The sequence below is a fragment of the Gavia stellata genome, chromosome 3, assembly GCF_030936135.1.
Source record: "Gavia stellata isolate bGavSte3 chromosome 3, bGavSte3.hap2, whole genome shotgun sequence".
Classification (NCBI taxonomy): domain Eukaryota; kingdom Metazoa; phylum Chordata; class Aves; order Gaviiformes; family Gaviidae; genus Gavia; species Gavia stellata.
In genome coordinates this window covers 44891345-44913885 of record NC_082596.1, presented here as the reverse complement: position 1 = coordinate 44913885, position 22541 = coordinate 44891345, and the positions used below count along the sequence as shown (strand labels likewise).

General features: G+C 40.3%; 1 protein-coding gene across 5 annotated transcripts in view; it reads right to left on the bottom strand.

Annotated features, from left to right (window-relative positions):
- Window positions 1–20043: 20043 nt before the first annotated feature.
- ST18 (ST18 C2H2C-type zinc finger transcription factor) overlaps window positions 20044–22541 on the bottom strand; it is a 167757-nt gene continuing 165259 nt past the window's right edge. For all 5 annotated transcript variants that reach the window (XM_059836311.1, XM_059836312.1, XM_059836315.1 and 2 more), the window contains 2 exons: window positions 21013–21156; window positions 20044–20184 (listed from right to left, as the gene is read on the bottom strand). In XM_059836311.1, coding sequence (XP_059692294.1) covers window positions 20044–20184; window positions 21013–21156 — 285 coding nt within the window. The remainder of the gene's footprint in view (window positions 20185–21012; window positions 21157–22541) is intronic.

The window sequence follows — 22541 nt, the reverse complement described above, 5'->3', positions numbered from 1 at the left end:
TCAGGGCAGTGCGTGATTTGAACTTGCTTCTTGTGTGAGTGCTGTGCTTCAACAGCGTCTGTCAGTCTACCCCTGAAGATAAAGTGTGGGCTGCTACAGGAACCATGTGCAAAAGTGGCTCTGCAGGATCCTAGTGGGATCCTGGCAGTGAGCCAGCACTAAAGAGCCCAGCTGGCACCATGCCACCTTTTTTCCAGAAATTCTTGGGCATCTCTACTCTTCTTGGTATTCTGCTGTTCTGCTATTATAATATTGTTCTAGTAGTCTGTGATCCCTTGTGCTTTTCTGAAGTTATTTTTGCTTCTTTAACCCCAAGAAAGAATATTAACCATGTTTTTTCATTGTCATGGACATATACTATCAAAGTCCTTAAACCTGAGTATTTATTTACCTTGGTATATAAGGTATTGATATATTGCTGACCTTAGGAAAGACACAGGAGTCTATTCGTTAGTGAGGATTTTTATATGTATCCTGGCTTTGTTAAATGGGCTAAAGCCAACTAAATTCTTGACTGTCAATCACCCATTGTCTTGTTTCATTATACAACCCATTTCTTAAGGCTCGCCACAGCAGGAATTGTTTTCATTTTTGTTCTGCTAATGGAACCTGATTAGGAAAAACGCAGTGGAAGTCATTTAAGGAGCCTTAGCTTCAAATGAAAAATATGAAACAATTTACTACCCAGTGGGGAAAAATGTGGGTTGGAGAAAGAAAAAGGCAGCGAAAGAAAGAAATGCAGATAGATACAGATCACAACTCAATACAGAGTGTGGGAGCCCAAAACACTGCAGGAGTAATCCATGTAATGAACCAACAGTCTGAGAAACCCACAGGGAGTTTCCAAAACATTTTCGCTTTGGAGAAGATAAAAATAATTTCCATAAGAATTATAGTCAGGGGCTTATAACCAACACGAAGATAGTATACTATGTTTTTAGTCAACTGTTTCTCCACTGTGGCTGAATAAAAGTTAGTAAAGCCCTGCTCCTGTTCCCAGATAACAGACTTTGTTCTGCAGCTCATACATCAGAAACATCCTTGTTTCAAGTCCTGTTGTCACCTCCATAAAAAGGGTTGCTATCTATCTAAATATCTTGACACACTTGCATATATACAGGTAACAAAATACCACTACCATGGGGGTTTTTTTGTTCTGAGTTAAGCTTGACAAATCATTCATGGCACTTTTTTTTCATTCATCCTTAATAAATTTCTCACAAACAATTCTGTCGGGTTTTTTTGCATATTCTTTTTTTTAAAATATTCCTTAGCACATGCTTTGCAGCAGAAGGAAGACATTCACTGTTTGCAATTCACTTTCTCTAACTATAACTAGCATTTGTTTTTAGGTTCATGGATACTCAGCACTGTAGTATCAAAACACCTTGTGTCAGCCAATTTTTGCTTTCAGGAATTAATTCTCAGAAAAAAATCAGGAACACATCACAGTTGTAAGGATTATAAAATTATGGTTAAGGAGTTACATCATTACCAGTGAAAACAAAGTACAACATTCAGTGCAACTAGGTTGTCACGAATTTCATCCATGTTTCTTGTGAATTCTGTGAATTACTATGGCTTTTTTTAAAAACAATTGTAGCACTGGAAATAGCACGTATCATCATAGCCAGAATTTAAAAACTAAATAGGCAGGTCAGTCAAAGCCGGTGTTGAAAGAAAAGCAGTGACCACTGAAATATTTGAATCCTTCTCTTAAGGTGGTGGTTGGAAACCATGAGGAAAAGAATTTAAAAAAAAACCCAAACCAGACTCTCTGCATTGCTTTCTGATCAACCTGTTAAAGGCCAAGTAGACTCAGAAAACTTGGGAATTTGTCCATGTCCAGCTCCACCACTGGACTGACAAATCTGATGCTGAACTTCTACTCCCTTGGTGAGGGCCCTCTTGCAGGTCCTCATACTGGGCAAGGTCTTTCAGTGTGTCTTTGGACCATGACACCACCACCAAACCGCCAACCATCATGTTTCTGCATGCAGCAAAATCCAGCTGGATTCATGAGTCGAGGATATGAGATAATTAACCTTGAAATCTATTTCCGTCCTCTTACTTTGAAGTCTCCTATTCCCAGTTGTCAGAAAGTACAGGTAGAAATACTGCTGAAAACACAAGCAAATACTTTCTGTGCTTAATGCAACCAAGGTCGTTCACTCTAGAGTACCTGCTGTAACTGTGGAAGGATACATTGCCTAAGGCTTTGAACTGAAGGAGAAAGAGTTTGCAAAACTCAGTTATATTGGTATTAATAGAATACAGCCAGATGGTGCAGTCATCAATAATCTAAAAATATCCCTGGTGCATAGTCAAAAGCAAAGTAGCATGAAAATTTACGTAAAAAAATTGCACTCACCAATAATGTCCTAAAAAACCTTTAATGGAAACTCACCCTATGTTTGCTGAAAGGTCAATGTGTACCTACAGTGCCTTTTGCAAAGGGATTTATTCAGAAATTCAGCTTTTTGAGATGAGAAGTCACTGAAAGAGAATCTTATCATTACCTGACTGATTTTAATGTTGTGGTTTTATGCAACTGAGCTAGAATAAATACTTTATATAGTGGCTTTAAATGACACAAAGATTTTATTAGAAAAATGCACTTGTCCTCCTATATACACAGCCCACTAATGAGTCAAAATTCCTCTGACAAGCCTGATTCATCATTACCCTGTGGGTTTTGATGTTGTTCATACACCCTTGTGCAGAATAGGCAATCTGATCTGGTCCTGTTTGTGCAACTATTGACACCTGTCTAAGGTACAGTGGTAATCAAAAGCAACTTTTATGCATATCTTTAATGATTTATATTTATTTATATATGAAGCTATGAAACTACCGTAACTAATATATATAAGATAGTTGCTGAACTAATATATACATATATATATATACACGTACATATATTTGCAAGCAGTGATCCACCCTGCCATCTGCATAGAAATAGTTCTAGTCCTCAGCTGCTACATTTTTGCATTACTATGAACCTCTCCATCTAAGTCTGTGGTTGGTAGCTGAGTGAAAGAGGGTAAAATAAGCACCATAGCAAACATTTATTTCAATGTTTATTTAAATGCTAATAAGTTTTTAAATATTTTTATAGACACTTATGAGCAAGTAGTCCACAGGTAAGACTTAGCAATTAGTTAATGCAAGCTTTAAATTTAGCAATATTAAATAGGAAAAAGATATTTACACATTTACACTTTTTAAAAAACCCTTACCTGGGCATAATCTGGAGTTTTGGTTTTCTCCGGGCCTAGGGGAGGAAACACCACCAAAAAAAAATCAATTTTCTCTTTGCTAATCCCTGAAGAAAAAAGCTGATAGAGCACATTTTTATTTTGTGCACATCAGCTATTTTTCACTAATGCAGTCTTTTTGTAGTACATGTCAAAATGCAAGTAGGATGGGTTTTGTTGTTGTTTTTTTTTTTTACCCCCACAGGCATTCCCTAACAATGAATTTGGGAGCCTTTGTTCTATGCAAAGTCAAACATCTACTGTATGCCTTCAGATATCTACATGCACAGGCTTTACAAAAGAAAGAGTACAGAGAATTTCTCAGGGCATGTCAGCTTTTATGAGACTGACATCTCTTCAGTAACAAGAGAAGCAAATGGAACAAGACGTGGCAGAAGACTATACTTGTCAAGTGGAGGAAATAAATAGTACAGTTGCCTGCCACAAAGCCACCTCAGCCCCACGACTGCCTGTATGGCTCAAAGAGACAACAACTTAGACCAATAGTGCTTAAAGTGGTAACATACAGGAAAGATTCAATAAATCTTCAGAGCAGGAGAAGATCTAAGAAAAATTTTCTTTGTTTTTTTGTCTCAGGTCACTTTACCCCACTGCTCTATACTACCAGTCTTCTCACAGATTCCCCTTCTCAGAGGCAGCTCTGGTTTGGGTTGCCACGTGGGCTGCAGGAGAGAACAGAACACATCACTTTGGCAGTGGTGGCTTTCCTAAAGTATGAAAAATGATCTTTTTAAGGGGAATAGACATCATGAAAGTGGGATTAGAAGGAACACACTATGTTTTTTTCTAAAGCCCAAACACCAATATGGTTTTGCGCCTCTTTTATGCTTCCTTTTTATTTAGACAGATGGTGGTACTCTTATTTCTATGAATAATTTTTATTCATGCACACTTCAGGAATAATTTCACAAAGTTAACAGTGGTACTTGGGAAGGAAATCACTTTCCAGCATCCCCCTTTTAAGGGTAAATTTTTCAAAGGCACATAAGTGACTTAGGATCCTACGTAATTTTCAAAAGTGATTTAAGCTCCCCTAGCCTAGTTTCCTCACAGCCAGCAAGATTTAGGATTTGAAGGGATTTATTTAGATGGTTTTCAGTGTTGTTTGGCAGAGGAGCACAACACAACTCCTCGGCCGCTTGCAGCTTGGAATTTCAGCACCAACTTGAGTGCCTGTTTGTAGCTTGGGATCCCTACACGGGAATTGTTAAGCTTGTAAGAAAGGGATTTTCAGCTTTTTAAGGCAAACAGCTGAGCAGGGAGCTGCTTAAATTAGCCAATAGTGCAAGGCTGAAGAATGGGGCTTATGTGTCTAAGCAACTGATGTGATGCCAGTTTAGAGGCGGCTCCCCTCGCTCAGGATCCTTGGCTGCGAGCTCTCTGCCGGATGCGGGCACCGCAGCCAAGTCAACTGCTTAAGCAGCCTGTGCCCTAGTTGTCAAAACCTCTGCCTGTCTTTAAGGCCATCTATGCTGAGCTTATTCTATTATTCTTATTATCCCTCAGCCATCACATAGGCTGGAGTTGGGCCTTCCTTCCATTTAGAGGTGGCTTGTATTTATTTTTCTGCCTCAAGCATGCTGAGGATACTGCTGGACGGGTCAGACACTGATGAAAAGACTGTTTTGGTACCCAGGCTAAAACCCCAGGGTCAGGGCTTGCAGGACCTCTGTTTGAGGCAGGGCTCAGAGCAGCTCATTACTGTGGTGCTGAAGTTTTGATTAGACTGATTTGAATGCTTCGGATAGCAGCAAGTGGGAAGGTATTATTACTGATTTGCACTGATGGTTTCACTGTGATGTGGTTTTAAAACTCTCAGTGAAGCCTCTTCAGGTGCTTAACTTGGTCTTACGATCTGGCTCGAAGGAAATTAATTGGTTTTGAAAATGGGATTTATTATCATAATGTATTTATGCTGAGATCCCTAAAGGTGATCAGTATCATGTCAGCAGAAGTAACTAAATATTTAGGTATCTAGTATTTCTGCGTATCTGAATCTTACATGCTTTAAAAAATCATGGGTGCCTATCAGCATCCTCTAATACCTAAATGTCCTTACAAACTTAGCCCATAACTCCCTTGAAACTTTGTTTTGTTTAATTGGAGGGAACTTTTTGTGAGTATCTGAACTACAGTTCACAGATTGAACATTGCATAATTATAAATATATTCAAAAAAGTCTAAAAAGAACTTCCTCTGAGTTAACTGTTAAGCTATTAACTATTGAGAAAACTGCAGTTTCTATTTTAAGCTTCGTTATAATGGAACATAGCTTTATTATTTCACAGTTTGCTTTGAAGACCTGCCACCTATTGGTTTATCAGAGCAATGATCAGATCAGCTGGATTTGTCCCTGCAAAACTACAAAGGAAAATGTATCTTACAACATCAAACCCTTAAGCGGTAAGGAATTAATAAGTGATCAGAAGTAACTTAGCCCCTTTGTAATTGCCAGATGATTTTCTAGTGCTATATTAGCACTCCATCTGGACAAGGCAATTGCTAAACTTCTGTTTCTGTCCTTTTGAATTTGGAAAAAAACCCAAACCCTCTTCAAAGATTGAAACACTAAAGCCGTGGAATTTTATTCAAAGAATTTGTAGACTTCCCTAGAAAAGTGTACATATGTTTATTGATGCAAAATAGATTTAAATATACAGATATGCATGCACTACATTTACATGTTTTGAGCCAAGTTGCACATAAATAACTCATTTCATAGCTGCAAACAGCTCAATCATTCTGCCTTTATTTGCAAATGCATTCTTCTACACCACCAACATGCTGCACTGTGAGCATATTTTAGAACTCTCTTTTAGCTTATGTTATCCTGGTACCACATTACTTTCAGGGTCCTTATGACACACTCATAAACTGTTTATAATGTCAAGAGCATTTGGAGGATGACAGCAGAGCACAGATAGAAGCTAAGAGGTACATGAGGAGTGCAGAACAAAAGTCTAAGGAGTAAGCAACAGCTGTATGGAAGCAGAATTAAAAACTGGGTGAAAAAGTGTTTATTTCTAGACCTTCTGGCACTGAGATTTTTGAAATTTTGTTAGGAAAGTGAGCTTTTTTCAAGACATAGCTGAACTTGATTTTAACCTTAACTTTTCTTAAGGCTTTGTTCAGGAGATGCTTCACTCTTAGATAGTTACCTTTGTTGCCTCCGATACCCAATTTCTGCCTGGTGTCCTTCCGGGCAGAATAAAACAAATAACCACCTGAGGAGAAGAGTTTTGCATCTAATGAGGGACAGCCAGCGAGCCAGCCAGCCGTCTGCTTTCCCTGCTAGTACCAAAGCAGCGTAGGCAAGGAGGATTGTGCAGAGGAAGCCACAATCAGCTTGTCACAGCTGCAACATAGACTGTATAAAATAAGGCGTCATTGTCAACATAGCTTGCCCTGACAACTCAAGCAAGTTGTGTTGTGATTATTCATGCAAAAGGGTCTGGATGGAGAAGACAAAATATTTTAAGAAAAGGGCTTGAAAAATATATCACCAACAAGAAACTTCCAATTTGTTAATGGTTCTTTAAATATTTGGGACATGAAACTGCTTAATTCACAAGACTTGCTGTCTTCTGTTCATTATTTTGTGTACCCAAAAGAATTCACTAAAGTGCACTCCACACGATGACAGTGTGACAAGGGCCAATTTGTGAATAACTTGTCAACAGCTTGAATGAAACTCTAGAAATCCATAACAGGTGCTCGATAGCTATAATCGAGTGACAGATGGATTAGATACATGAAACCACAACAAACTGACTGAATGGGAGAGGGAGAGAGAATGAGGGTGAGAGTGGGGGAGGTTCATTAACTATAGAAGAGAGCAAAAATACATGAATTATTAAAGAAGCCGCATGAGCCAATTTGTGTGGATGCTTCCTGTTCATCTTCAGCAGGCCTGGGAAGAGGAGCTGCAATGCCAGCTACTACACACAGCAGCAATGGTCTAATATCTTGACTCTAGGCAGGGATGTACCAGAGCTTGGCACTGGCCTTGATTGCAGAAATCACTGTTGTATTTTAGTACACAAATAAGAGCTGATTCAGCAACGTACTTCAGCGCACGCCTTGCTCTAAGTGTGTGAATAGCGCCATTAAGGTCAGCAGAACAACTGTGTTCCACTCACATTAGCACGTTTAAGCATCTTGCCGAATTTGTGTTCTCTGTTGTGGGAGGATTTAAAATACAAGGGGATGAATCCCAGCTAGTTTAAATTGCTACAAGCCCCCTGGAGCCCTGGGGACTGCTGCCATAAGGGTCTCGAGTGCTGCTCAAGGACGCATCCGTGTGCACGGGCAACGATGGACCAAAGCTTCTCTGCAGGCTATAAGCAAGGGGGTTGCCATCCAGGCCAAACCTGGGCACTGTAGACCTGTCCCCGTGCCAGCAAACCCAGTCTGCCTCTCCCGGGAGCCAGAGGCTGCTTGCACCCACCCCATAGGCTTTTCCCGGCAAGGGGCCCATAACACCACTGACGTCTGACATCCTGTGCTTTAAACACGCAGCGTCATTGGTAGGTGCCTACTGCTCATACACTTTTGTGCCAGATATGTCAGAAAATTATATTTAGGTTCAACAAGGACCTAGTCTCCTTAGTCCGTGCCCAGCCTGTGTCTTCTACCTGGCCCTGAGTGCAGGCAGGAGTGGAGTTCCCATTACCACTCTTCAGCTCGCTCTCTCTCGCCCTCCAATGGGTTTTCCTTTAAATTAATTTTTTTCCTTAAACTAAACTTTCCATTTCCTTATTTTCCTCCTGTGCACATCGCGTAATGCCACAATCCCAGATTTGCAATCATTCTATCCAAACAATGCTTTTCACAGCTACCTATTAAGGGAACAAGCAAAACCTTGACAGCTGGTTTGCTTTTATAGAGTGACCTATCATTTTTTTTTCCTCACAAATCTTGCTGTGTCTAGTATGTTCCCTCAGAGAAAAATTTGTGAAATTTTGGAACCTGTTTAGATAATGAATAAAATACAGTTACTGAATATTTCAGGTGAAAAAACAAGACTTGCTGTTGGTAAAAAAACACTAGTAACTTGAGGTCTGTTCTCTTCACCACAAATGTCATGTAAACCCATGAACCAAATTACTGCTTAGAAAAGGAATTTGCCGTGTATTCATGACTGTACTAGAAACCCCTGTGATAATAAATTACAGCCATTTTACAAAAAGATACAGGATTTGAACTCCCGACATAGTTTAATCATCTTGTACTTTGGCATAATTCTTACGTTTTATGATATATTAAGTCCTGCCATAGTCCAGGCTGCTCTGTTTACCTGGGGTGAGACCGTGCTCTCTGACTGCGTGGACAGTGATCCCCAGAATGTCACACTAGCACACTCATGTTATATTCACATGTTAACCTTGAAACAACAAATTCAAAGTGTCAGAATTAATCGAAGGAAGGAACTGTTTCATACTTGAATGCCTTTCAGCTCCTAGCAATGAAGAAGAAAGTTGAGCTCATAGATCCAGAATGTAGGGAAAAGGCAGTCCTGTACAGGCGCACAAGGCTTATGCATTAATTAAATCCTGTTTTATCTCATTTAAGCTCTACTTCATAGGCTTTCTGCGATGCATAGCTGCTTGCCTTGGGTGAGAGAAAGATTTCATTGTTAGCTTTTCTTTCTTTCTTTCTTTCTTTCTTTCTTTCTTTCTTTCTTTCTTTCTTTCTTTCTTTCTTTCTTTCTTTCTTTCTTTCTTTCTTTCTTTCTTTCTTTCTTCTTTCCCTGGCTGCAATAGTCTTTATATAAAGATGTGACCAAGACACTGAAAGAGCATAAGGTAAGAGATTAAAAGATCATGAGTTCCGATAAGGATACTCAGCTGTCACTACTAACCTGGTGGTAAGTAATGATAATATAATGGCTAATGCCACTGCCTAAGATAGAGCAGGCAGGCGCGTGTAATAAGCAATGAAAGCGTATTAAAGCAAATTGCAAATCCATAGAGAATCCATCACATTTCAGTCTCTGGAAGAATTTGGGTGCCTGGGGTATTTCTTAACCATTGCTACTATAGAAGCAAAACTGAGACTGGAAAAATTGACCTTACAAAAAGTTTCCTGCTCAGTAAGTGAATTTCCTGATCTTGCTCAGATCTGACTAAATGTTCCTCTCTTTTGGCTGAGAAACCTATTTTATGTATATTAGCCTTGGATCTAGCAGGGTTGCCCTGTTCCAAAGTTAAAAAACACCCAAACTGATTGCATGCTTTTATGACTATCCCTCCTTTGTAATGCACACTGTAATTATCACCATGTAGAGAATTTTGCCTGTCTACTCCACAGCTGCTTGTGGGTGAAACAGCAACTCTATGCAAGCAAGTACACAGATGTTCAGCTATTGAATCACTTCATTGCAATCCAGGCCTGACAATAATTTGGATGTCTGTAATCTTCAAGCATCTGATCCAGTGTTGGCTTTCTTATTTTGAGAAATGAAATCAAACTTTGGCCTTGCGGATTTTAAAGAACTGAAGCAAAAAAGTGAACCTCCATGACAATTGTGTAGACTGGGAGAGACTGACAGTTGCACCTTGGAGTTTCAATGAGATGCTTATTTTGAATCTCTCTACTTTGCCTAACCTTTTTGAGGAGCATCAGTAACACAAAGTAAGCCATAGGTCACTTTCACTGGAATGAGCATTTATTGAACAAGCACTGGACAATGGTGTTTGGGGTTTTTTGTAGCTGATAAGCCAGGTAAAAAAGCTCTGTCTGAACTCTCCAAGACTTTGTGAATGGCTGTATTGCCGATTTACACTTAGGATCTCATCAAGAGCATCCTAGAGACCACTGCAGATCTTGCTCAAGTCTACTGCTAACAGCAAGATGAAAGGAACATTCTTAGTCCCTCCATTTCACAGATGTAAGGTGAGACAGAAGAAGCACCAGCTTCTTCACAGTTGCAGATTCATGCACTTGTGTAAACAAATGGCAGACAAATGCCTGCACAAATCTTTCACTTCTCCATAAATAGAAGTGACAATTTGCACTTGCACCATTTGCACAAAGTAAACTGCTTGAAGTGTAAATGGTGTTTAAACCATGCAGATTTGTTTTTCAGACACATCCTGTTAAGAGACTTCCCCAAGATCTGTAGGTTTTAAGTGTTAGAGCCAGGAACAGCTGCAAGGAGAGTACCTTTTCCCTGGCATCGTGAGAGCAGCTGTTGCAAGAGAAGGTATTCTTTGGATTGGATACTATAAAAAGAAACTACAGACAATCTGAAATGCTTCACATTCCAACTTTTGCAAAATCTACTCACATAGATGAATAACCTCCTAGTAGCCCATATGAACAACTGAAGGACTTTAGAAAGCCATTACTTTAGCTTAAATAACTTTTTACTTCAGCTGATCTGACCTGAGGACATCAATTTCTCTACAGTTTGATTTGGGTTAGTGCTTTCAGCTTGAGCCAGAAGGGAAAAAGAATAGAAATGTCACACAAAAAGTTTCCCGCATAGTTCACCATCTTCCTAGCCAACTCATGTATACAATTTCTATGTCAAAATAAAAGAAGCCTGAGAGTACAGTTTTCACCCAAAAAAATTTCCTATAGAGGTTGTGTCTTCTGGGCAGAAAAACCCAAAAGCATTCTAAAACCTTCCATTAAAATATTCATTCTTTATTATTAGCATGTGTCATTGATGTAGGGATTCACCCTAAGTAAGAATTGGGTCTAGGTTCTGAATTTACAATAGTTGTTTTTAAAAGACCATGAAGCCATCCGTAATAAGCGTGACCAGACCTCCTTATATTTAAACCTGAAGTTGAAAGCTGCCCTTAAGCAAAAAAACATGTGTAAGTTGTAATTTCTAGGTCAGTTTGAGACCTGCAATAGCAATACTTTGCTGGGTCCTACATTTCAGTGTTAGAGCTGTTCCTGTGTTACTGGGGTGTATGCACTGAAGTGCATGAGGGTGTATTAGGAGAGGTGATGCACAAACTTCATGTCAATTTTTGGCTCTTCTACATCTTTCTGTTATACCTTAACTTACTGGCTGGCTTCAATATTATATCTTACTCTGAAGTGGACAAGAAGTCTAAAGGGTGAAAGACCTGGATCAAATTTCAAAAATAAGTATCATTCCATAGGGGAAAGAGAGAGATAGTATTAAAATTTTGGAGGCTGAATGCTTGTGCCCCCAGGCCAATGCTGTGCGTTCAGCAGCAGGCTGTCACACCCTAATTGCTAGTACCCCTTTGTGAATCAACATCTCCAAGAAGCCAATTCTCCGTGATGCTTCTTTAATATACATCTTCTCATTTGCCCCACGTATATTTCAGTTTGCCATCTGATAATTGGAATTGTGTGGGTAGCAGCCGGTACCATCTGGCTTGTTAATAAGTAGAGGATAAAAATGTCTAATGCCTCGCTCTACATAAATACAAGAATTACCCTACAAATAAACAGCTCCCTAAAACCTCAACTGATGAGAACAAAAGAAAATAGTGTGGTCTTAGCTCATTAAAAACCCCTGAAGAGAGAATGAGAGAGCAGTGGGAAAGCCTCATCACTTCCCATCTGAAGTTTTAGTGTAACTAAAACATATGGGAAAAATAATGCAAAATTAAACATGATAATGCACTTTTCACACCAAAACATATTGGGCCACTATACAAATGATGCAATTAAAACTGCTGCCTTCAGGAGCCAAAACCTAAGCTGAATAAGTATGGTACAATTGAAGTTTTTGATTTAAAACCAGTGAAAGATTTATCATAATGAACCTCAGAATTGACATAATATGACTTGGGGGCATCAAAGCTAAGCTATAGAAAACCACATGTCCTACAACGTGGAGTTAGAATTGGAAGACTGACATCAGCAGATTTTAGGGCACAGAAAGGCTTACAAGTTCATTTGCATGTGAATGGCCAAGACCATGCAAAATCTTGCATGTAAACAGTGCGGTATTGTAATCAATACTTTAATTAACGGGAAGGCAGTGCAAAGCTGTCTGCATTGGGGAAATAAACTCTGATCCTGTAGGCTGGATGCGAAAGCCGCGCTGTTGTATTTGGAACCTGCTGGAACTTGTACAGCGCCTTATCTGAAAGGCCTCATACGCATTTCGACAATGTCCTCTAATCTGGTAATAAAAAGGGCATCATGAAGGGTGGCAGCCAGGCCCAGCCAGCAATGGCTGCAGTCGTGCTCTGCTCCCAAGATGGTGAAAGGAGATTTAAGCCGCTTGCAGAAAGAAAAAAGGGGTTGCCTCCAGCCTGGCCTGGATAGGGAGGGGGGGAAAGGGGGGAAGCGCAGCTGGGCGGCCACTACCTGGCTGGGGACTGCAGCACCCGCGGGGGGCTGAGAGGTGGAGGAGAAAAGGCATGCAGCAAGCACCTTGGTTCTTCCCCCGCCACCAGCCATCCCCATGAAATCTCAGCCTGCGAAAGCAGACGTGCAGGCGGTTGGAGTTTCGCACTGCTGGGGACTTTCCGCAGCAACGCTTTGCCTGCCCAGCAGGTGCCGTGAGAAATAGTCACCTTCATTCTTCCAGACATAAACCCATCTCGGGGTGAATCAGAGCTCAGAGGTAGCGTGCGTTTCTCCAGGAAGCAGGGTTGGTAACACTACTCATGATGACACCATAGCAAGCTGGAGAGGGTATTTAGTTTGGCAAAACGGGAAAAGACCCACATTTGGGAAACGGACCAATTCTGCACCGGTTGGGGCTGATATAGCCTGGCACCTGATGGACTCCTGTGGACTTCTGCCCTGTGCCCCTGACCCCATCACTGTCGCTATAAACACAGGAGCTATAGTTACTCCTTGCCTACCTGCTTTCTTGCTCAAATATTTATACTCGTGCATAAGACTTGTACCATTCACATCCTCTGACACTGCACCAGGCAAGGTTGCAGTTCTCTGGCCAACCTTGCACTAACTCTTGCTGCTAGTCTGGGTTAAACATCGTGCTGATCAGGAGCCGGCCCTTGCCAAACAGAATCTGTAACAGCTGAGCTTCCCTCCTCTTCCCTCTTACGGTGAATCATAATTTTGCTCTCATAGCAATCAGCTGATTTTTCACAAAATCTGTAGGAGCTCCATTATCTCAATAAAAATGCTTCTGCTTTTATAGCCTTTGCTTCTGTTGTTTTGAAATTTAGCTTCTGCGTTTTGAAAATTTGGTTTCAGACTGACCAGCAGCACTAACTGGAAGATACCTTCAAGGGAAACCATGTAAGAAGCATAGGAATAAAATGAGGACTGTAATAATGCCTTAGGAGGGAAAAAAAAAGAGCTAAACCTACACGATGGGCTGCGCGTAAAAGCTGATAGTGTTTAAAATAGGAAATGGGATTTCTAGTGAACTTGTGGCGTACAGAGCGGAGCCAGTTCCGACAGGCAGAGGAGCTAAACCAGAGGCAGGAGATCTGAATGCCTTAGCTGGTACCATGCAGCACCTCTAAAACGCAGGGGACAAAGTGATTGCATCAGAGTTATGATGGCTGCCATCAAGGCATTTAATACAAACTACGGTATTGCAGATATATCTCATCAAACACAGAAATTACTATTATAAAATTGATAGTACACTGCCAGTCTTATAATAGTAGCTACTATATGCTCTTACACGTGTGCTCCGGCTCTTTCTCCCTCACTGCATATGCACGCATGTGCTGCACGCTCCTATGTAAGACTGGTGTTGCTCATGCCTAATACACTTCAGAGTCTTCTTGTTTCACAGATACAAAACCAGCTAGAATCAACTGTCTTGCCTGGAGTTACCCAAAAGGCTGAGTAGGGCCTCGTTCTGGGTTTCCTGAGGTGCCATTTTGTCTCCTGCCAGCTGGGAAACACAAGATGACCCCTCACTGCCTTCAGCACTGATGCTCTACGTGTGGTGCCTCTGCCACACACATCTGTGCAAAGAACTCAGCTCTTCCGTCTATGGAGATGGCACTGCATTTTTCTCTGAAGGAATTAGATTTACACACATTTTCACGGTAGGTTTTTATGAGTGATTTAAAACCTTCATTCCTTCCCTAAAATCTTTTTGACCAGACATCAGGATTAAAGAAACTCCCAGTTCTAGGCAATTCCCTCCCAAGGGAACTAAACTCATCCTGCTTCTAAAGGATCAAATGAATTTCATCCCAATAAATTTGAAATCAGCATAGAACCTGGCTCCTAATCCATATTTTGCTTATTGTGTCAGAAGTAAGCAGGGGATGTGCATGAGATGCTACATATGACTGTAATTAAAGAGGATTGCAGACCAGATACTTTAAGCCCCAGCTCCAGCTTCAGCAGCAGTGACAGGGAACTGTTTGGACAGATGATATGTTCAGTTTTTTCTTCTTGTCTTATTTTCCATCAGAACCTTAAAAAAGGTGTGCACAGACAGTAAAACAGGAGTTTGGTAAGGATCAGAATTGGGCTTGGGGTAACATCAATGATGTTTTATTCTTCAATACCTGGGATGGGTACAAGTACCCACCTGGAATTTTCTGGTTCACTGTACATGCAAATAGGTGTTAACAAGATATATATAACAATTCTATAAAATAATAATACAAAAACTTAGTAGCTAGTCATTTGGATTGCCCAGAGAAGGGAATTTTGAAAAGCCCCTGCTTAGCAAAAATAGCTGTGCATTTCATTTCTAAAAATGAGGCCCCTTCAAGGGATGTGAAGCTGGGCACCAAAATCTGATGCTGGGCACCAAAAGCTGGTTTGGAAAAATCTTGTACGGTAACTGTTTTAGGAACAGATAGCAGCAACCTAAATAGTAATTGTTATCACATAACTGAAAAGTCATGAGATTTACTTGGACAATGTCCCTGAGAACATTCGTTAAGAATGAAATGCAGTTGAAGCAATTTGTACCATGAAGTCAGACAGGAAATCAGACTAATCCCTGATGAAATTATGTGTAAGCTTGGCTGTCTAAGACTTACTAGAGCAAAAGAGACAGAAGAAAACCAAGCCAGAATGAGATATTGAAAGGTACTGAAACTAGGTCACTGTCCTACATTACACAAAAGCTAAATGGAGCTCTATCATCCCACAGTATCCTGAGCGAGATGAACAAAGGACTTTGTCTGGTGCAAATCGCCTACCAGCATCCAAGTTATCCAGCTGCATAAATCATAAAGAAACTTTAAGCACAGCAGAAATGCGAAGACAGGTAGAACATGTAGCACTGAAGGAACACAGGAGGAAACGAAGGGGATGGCTTCTGTCATAACTCTGCATCATTGCATGATAACAAATTCCCATCAAGAAATCCTGTGATTTATTAAACAAACAAACAAACAAACAAAAGTACAATGTGAGTTGGATGAAGGGGTGCTGAGTGGAAAAGCCATGACATAGATAGATACACTAAGCCATCAGGAGACAAGAGGTGCTTAATTAGTAAATAGAAATAAGACTGCAGTAGAAAGAAAACAGAATCTGTTTTCTACACCGTCAACTCAAAAACTTTCATCATGATTAGTTAAGGACAGGATAGACTTCCTGAGCCAATAGGACAGCAAATGTTGACTGTTCTTGCTCCCCTTCCTTCTCTTTGATATTTAAAGCTGCAATTCCATTCATTCAAGCTAATTTAATCAATGTAATTTATATATTTTTACTGAATTAAGCACTTTACCCCCTTCTATAGGCATAGATACAGAACAATTACTAAAAATGGAAACTTCAGAAGATGGAAATGGTTTGAAAGGTTATTTCAAGCACAACGTTTTTTGGTGTTATGGTGGGTTTTTGCCCCCATGGCTTATGTTAGTTTAGTAATAAATATGGCTTAACTGTTTATATAATTATTTTTAAATGGAGAAAGATAATCATTTCAACACTGAAATAACATTATCAGAGCAAGTTGTTTAACGATGAATGTAAGAACAGTCTTTAGATAATAATAATTTGATCAATTAACTATGGATATTATATTTCCTATCCAAAACCACTAGGAAAAGTGTTTCTTTGCTCACAGTTCCTGTCTCAGATTGCTGGAAACATTTGAGAATACAGCATTATTTTCTTAGGTGTCCATAGAGCCTAACATCCTCATACCACTGCCCTCCCCCAGTCTTATAAACAGCAGATAGTCAGAATTAGTATAGATCTTTAAAAAATGAGCTGAGGGCAGCTGCAGGGAGCTGTCTATCTGACAATAAGGCCTTCTGAATTTGTAATTTGAATTTAGACAGTCAGACAAAATGAAAATGTTGGCCTCAGCCCTTACCTTTTTAGTTTTAAGGCACATTGCTAAGGGAGACCTGTTTCTGCATCTGTGACATGTGGAAAGAGACTATCCCGTTAGTGTCTGCTGTCCTGAAGGTTTACAGCTGAAGTTAAACAGTAATTTTAAAGGACCCTGAAAAAATATTTTATATTAATTAAGAAATATTAAGAAATATTACTTAAGTAACTATTAATTACTTAAGAACCAGTTCATGCTGTCCTTGGGTAAGTGTCCTAGAGCAAGTAAAACTCTGAGCCCCAGCGGAGCAGAGCTTCCCAGGACAGGTCTGTCTCCATCCCACCCCTTGGCTGACTCTACAGCTCCAAACTTGACAAAATTTGTGAGTATCCAGGGTTCATGTCATGATCCAAATTTTGAACCTCTGCTCTATTTAAATGCAGGACATGTCAGTTTTTCTAGCGTCAGAGTCCATTTTGGTTTGCCTAACTATGTCTATTGAAATAAATAATTACCAGCTACTTTATGGGCTTTAAATTTACCTTATTTTCTAAATGAAAATTATTCTTGGTCTATCCATGGGAAGTTGGAATCTGAGACAAGAAATACTCCTGAAGCCATTAGCACGCATGCTGAATAAAACTGGCCTGTTCTCGCTACAACGAGCAATGAAAAAAGAAAGTCCATTAGATACTGGAAATATTGTCTTTCTAAAACGAGCAGATTTTTATTTGTGCAACGTCTAAGCACTGCAAATCTCAGCAGAAAATTGCACTGGAACAGTGGGCGGTTCCGAGTTGCTGGAAACTTTACAATGGCTTTTATGTTTAAACATCATTTAGCAGCTGTTAAAGGTCAGCACAAATCCTGTACTTTATCAGTATAAATGAAGTCTACAACTGCCAAGAAAAGAATGCATTAAATAATGCAGTGATTATTATCTTGATTTTTTTTCTGCTTCAGAAGTGAAAAAGACCTCTTAAGCAGTTCCATTTTTCTCCTCCTTATTTCAAATTGACAAAGTAAAACACTAATTAAATTATTTATACCAGAAATTTACTTACAGGGATGACACATTTTGTACACAAAGCAAGTAAAACATCTGACACATTGTATAGTGCCAGGTGCAGTTAAGAAAGTGTAGTATAAGTAGGCATCTAGAAGATAAAAAACCCAACAAACTTGCTGCAATATTTCATTATCAATTTTATTTCCTACCATACACCAAATGTACAGCACAGAACACAATTTTGTTGTTTTGATGTAAGAAATATTAATCGTATGAAGAAACAGTATACAAACTACTCCAAATTAAAAAATGCATACATCATTGCTCTTTACAAAAGGTCTAATTTACAGTATAGCTCATCAATGCATTTAAACACAAAAAAAAGAAAAACGAAAAAAATCAGTGCACATTACAAAACACATCAAGTACAAGGGAGGCAAATAAATACAAACATACTTCACAGAACATCCTGAGCAAACAACCAAACACAGATAAATTAACCTGAAGCCATAGTAAATCATAATAATAAATACATAGGTCAGTAAGAGATTTTTTTTTACTTAAATAAAATATATAACAAATTTGTTAAAATACTTAGTAAATTAAATTTTAGTCTTTGTAATGAGTGAACTCATTTTGTATGCATTTAACAAGTATAACAAATGTTCGCTTCTTGTTTTTTTTTAGCAAGAACAATAGCTTTAATAGCAAATTTTTGTTTGGTGTCCTATTTATATTAGACAGCACATATGGTAGCTTTTGAAAAATCAATTTAAAAATAAACACAGCTCCTAAGAACATACATTTTCCCCTGTCTAAACTAAGATCGGCAAGTTGAATCAACCCTCAAACAAAAAGCAAGCCCCACCTAATGCAGAACAGTGACCACAGTGCATGAGAGTTGAATCGCTTTTGAATAGTACTTTTGTGCAGGAACAGTAATAATATAATTGTATATGTCAAGCCTGTGAATGCCATCATATTCAATCTAAATATAAATGAGGCTAATAAAAATAAACACTTTCATTATAGCACGGAAAAATTAAACACACGCTAGATCCATGTATACATTTACACTGAGGCACATATGCACATGAGGTGTGTGTGCATACAAAAAAGGCAGTTTAGCTGGTTGTTTATACCTTTTTCTTAAAAAAAATAAATATAAAAAAAACTTTTGAAACAATGCTTAATTACTTACAATCCCTGAAATAGACATTGCCTCTGTTATAGCAACCGCTACTTTCTGACGGATTCAGAAGTTCCACACCCAGGCTAGCCAGATACTGAGGTGCACCCCAGCACCTCTGCGCAAGTGCTCCTCTGTCTACACCTCCGTCTGTCTCTATGCTCTGTAGGACTTGGTACCCTACCGAAAGACTGGTAACAAATTCAGCATCAGCCTAGTCTTAGTGAATAAAGATGGGAGAAACCAGTCACGGTGTTGCTGCCATTCATTCAAAGAGAAAAGCAACCACCGTTGCTCTGGAGTGGTATTATTCCTCTCCAGACCGCTGCCTTCTCAGCTGCCGTTAAGCTCAAACCAGTATTAAATGCCATTTCAGGGGAGTTGTGTTCGATTCATTATGTACAAAGCCTTCAGCTTGGGATGTGTTTGCATTTTTCCAATCCAAATCCATAGCAATACTGGACACTTGGTTAACACCTCAACGTCTAGCCCTAAAAAAAGTACCAGTCCTACCAAATCATCCTTCTTGTTTAGAGATAATTGTCATTTCCCTCCATGAGCTAACTCTGAAAAAAACTGCAGTGGTAAAATAAATCTGAAGTTCTCTTGAAACATTTTAAATAATCATTCGCATAGGCTAAATCACACAGCCAAGTCAAGTGCTTTGCTGATTGCTATATTTCATTATTGCTAACGTATTCTTTAACACATTGTTTTCCAGCATACTGTGCTTTTAAGAGCCCAAGTTCCCCACTAGTGGGCACCATTTATCTTCTCATTCCATGCATCTTCACATCTCATGTTACTGCAACTCCATTTCTGATACAAAGCCATTATAAAAAAGCAGGATGTGAGGAAAATAAAACTAGAACCACGGTTCAGTCATTTGTTACTTTCATAGGTTTTTTTTTCTTCCTGTACAAACCCAGCAAGTTATTTAATTTACAGTATAACTTTCAGTCTATTTAAAATCCCGTTGGAAAATAAATTAATAAACACATTTGTAAAAATATGGCAGGCCGCAAAAATGCTGTTAAAAGATAAAAAAAACAACTCTTTGATTAGAAATAAATAAAAAATATAAAAAATAGTCGCACACACTTTTTACATTCACTTTACAAAAACTGAGTGCAAAAGAAGAAAAAAAAAGAAATTGTACTGAAATAAATACAATATACTAACAGAGTGCATTGCTGTTAATACAAATAGTCTGTTGTGTTTTTATTCTTTTTTTTTTATGTCAGCTGGGAAAAAATTAGTGCAATGTTGCAATTGTAAATGCAGCATGGCAACCTACACCCCTTAGCAGTACATGAACTCCTAACAGATCCATCTGGAGTTTACTGCTGTTAAGTAATTTCTGTTGCCCAGCAGCTTTCACATCCTACACATGGATGCCCTTCACTGCCTGTTTGATACTTTCCAGCAGAGCTTTGCATTCGGGGGAATAGTCCCGTTCCAGATTGCTGTACATGTCTGTGAGTGTATTTACATATGCTTCAAAATTCTGCTCACTGATTGGCCCCTAAATGAACACAAAACAGATTATAATTGTAGAAGAGAAAATTAAGGCAAAAAAAACCCCCGCAAACACCCAACCCCAAAGCATGGTAAAGCAGCGATGTGGCAACTGGGGAGAAGTCGTAAACAGGGCAGCCATCCAAATTAATGAAAGAGTTGTAGAAACGAAGAGAGTTGCATGTGCTAGGGGAACCACACACTCTCCAAGCAAGAAAAGGGGTTGGAGACACTATCACCAAGTGTAACTTGCTTTTTTGTTGTGGCCTGTTTGGCTCTGGGGTGGTGGCTGACATCCCAGTAACTGTCCTCACCTAATCTCCCAGAGGCACTCCTGCATTGGGAAAGGGGGCTGTAACTCTGGAGACCCAAGTACCTTTGTGGATTTGGCTTGCGTTTGCAAGAAAGACATCAAGGATGTGGAGTTTTTGAGAAGGCAGAGCTTTGTTGGCTCCAGAAAAATCACCTGTATGAAACAGGTCAGGGTTTTGATCTGTAACTCTTATTTACTCTGCAGAGTAAATAAGGATTCTCGGTGTGAAGTTTTCACTCTTTGTGCAGGGTGGACTTTCAGACAGGGAGGGATGAGGGAAAAGCCTGTCCTGCGCAGTGCGGTACAGGGCAGAGATATCAGGGCTGGCTCAGTCCTGGAAGCAACTGCGCTTGCTATCACACAGATTTCATGATCCAGCATCTCTGCAAAGTAAATTAGGCTAAAAGAGCTCTCTGCTAATGCAGCTCCAGTGCTCCTGCTGGTCCCTGAGCTTGCTTATCTGCTTCAAGTGCTGGCAAAACAGTCTCAAAGAAGGTGCGAAGCTGCTGGCTGTGGTCTTACCATCTGTGGAAGCTGAATGTCAGCAAGGCTGGAGATGAGGGCTTGGCTTAAGCCGGCTAACTCCTTCAACAGGCTCTCATTGTTCTGCTCTATGAGTTTGTTCTCTTCTTCTATTGTTTTCAAATTGGTCTCCATAGATGTGATCTAAAAGACACAGGCAGGCACAAACACACAAACAGACAGACCCTTGGCAGAGTTGTAACTGCAGTTTGAACCCAAAATGGCACTCACGTGATTATGAGAGGGGCCACAATGGATCTGAAACTCAGGTATGCTTTTTTTAGGATAGTCATAACTTCTTCATAGAATATTCAGAGCAAGCAAGAGGTTGAATTCGCTCTGAACCCATGGACTTTGCTGCTGGTTCACAGAGAAACCTTGTGGCAGCGAGGCACTGGAGCATGCCCCACAGCAGGAGGAGGGAACTGAGCTCAGGGGAACGGTCAGTGTGGAGCTGGGATGGAGAGTCTGGCTGCAGGGCTGGTGGAGGGAAGGAGAAAGGAGGCTGATGTTTTCATTGCTGTTCTGCTCTTACAGCGTCTCTGCTGATCAACCACAACAGCAAGGGCACGGGTATTAGCTGTTGTGCTACTTTCCTGCCCCGCTCATGGGTGGAGGGTAGAGCTGTGGGCTGGCTGGGATTAGTGACAGGGCTGGCGCTGGAAACAGTAAGAGAAAAATAGAGTGGAAAGGAAACTGAGAGGTTGAGCACACAACAATCATCGCAAAGATGATCTCTGACCAACAGAATGGAAATGAGGGTTTTGGAAAGAGCAGGAAGATGCATCTGAGGTAGCAAAATCATATCTTTTTAGTGTGAATACAGCTGGGAATATATTCAGCTCTGAAGGCTTATATGTCAAAAGCAGTGCTGAAAAACCAAAGGCAGCAATGGCAGGGCCTGGTTCCCCGCTGCCCAGCTCCTCGCCCTGCAGCGGGCAGCGGGGCAGGGCAGAACCAAGGGCTGCCAACCCTGTGCCTGGTCACAGCTCTGCAAGGCACAGAGCGATGGAGTCGCTTCCACGGCTGTTATGCCCACCCTCTCCTCATTAGGATGCACATCGCTGCACTGCTTAGATGTCTCTTGCTGTGGCCACTTTACTTCCCTTCCTCACAGACCATCACACATCAAAACTGTCCCCAGGGAAAGGAACCCCTTTTTGCCTGCCTGTAATCCACTACAGCCTGTCCTCTGGAGGGTGCTTGCAGCAGCCTAACAACTGGCTGGGCTAGATTAAAAGGAGATAGAGCAAGCCACGTAGGTGACCTGTTGCTTCAGCTGTAGTTCAGTTCAGGCTTTGCTGGTCAGACTGCCTTCACCAGGGTGCAAGTCTGAGGAAAAGAAATCTGATTGCATAAATTGGGCGATATCTGTGCAAACAGCACAGTGATCACCAGAGAGAGCTGAAATAAGTGTCCTGAGACACTGAGCACCACCACACCCCCCTTCGTCACTGCAGTGCAATTTGGGATGGGTATCCCCACAGCCTTTGCAGCGTGAAGCCAGAACATTTAGATCCAGCATAGGT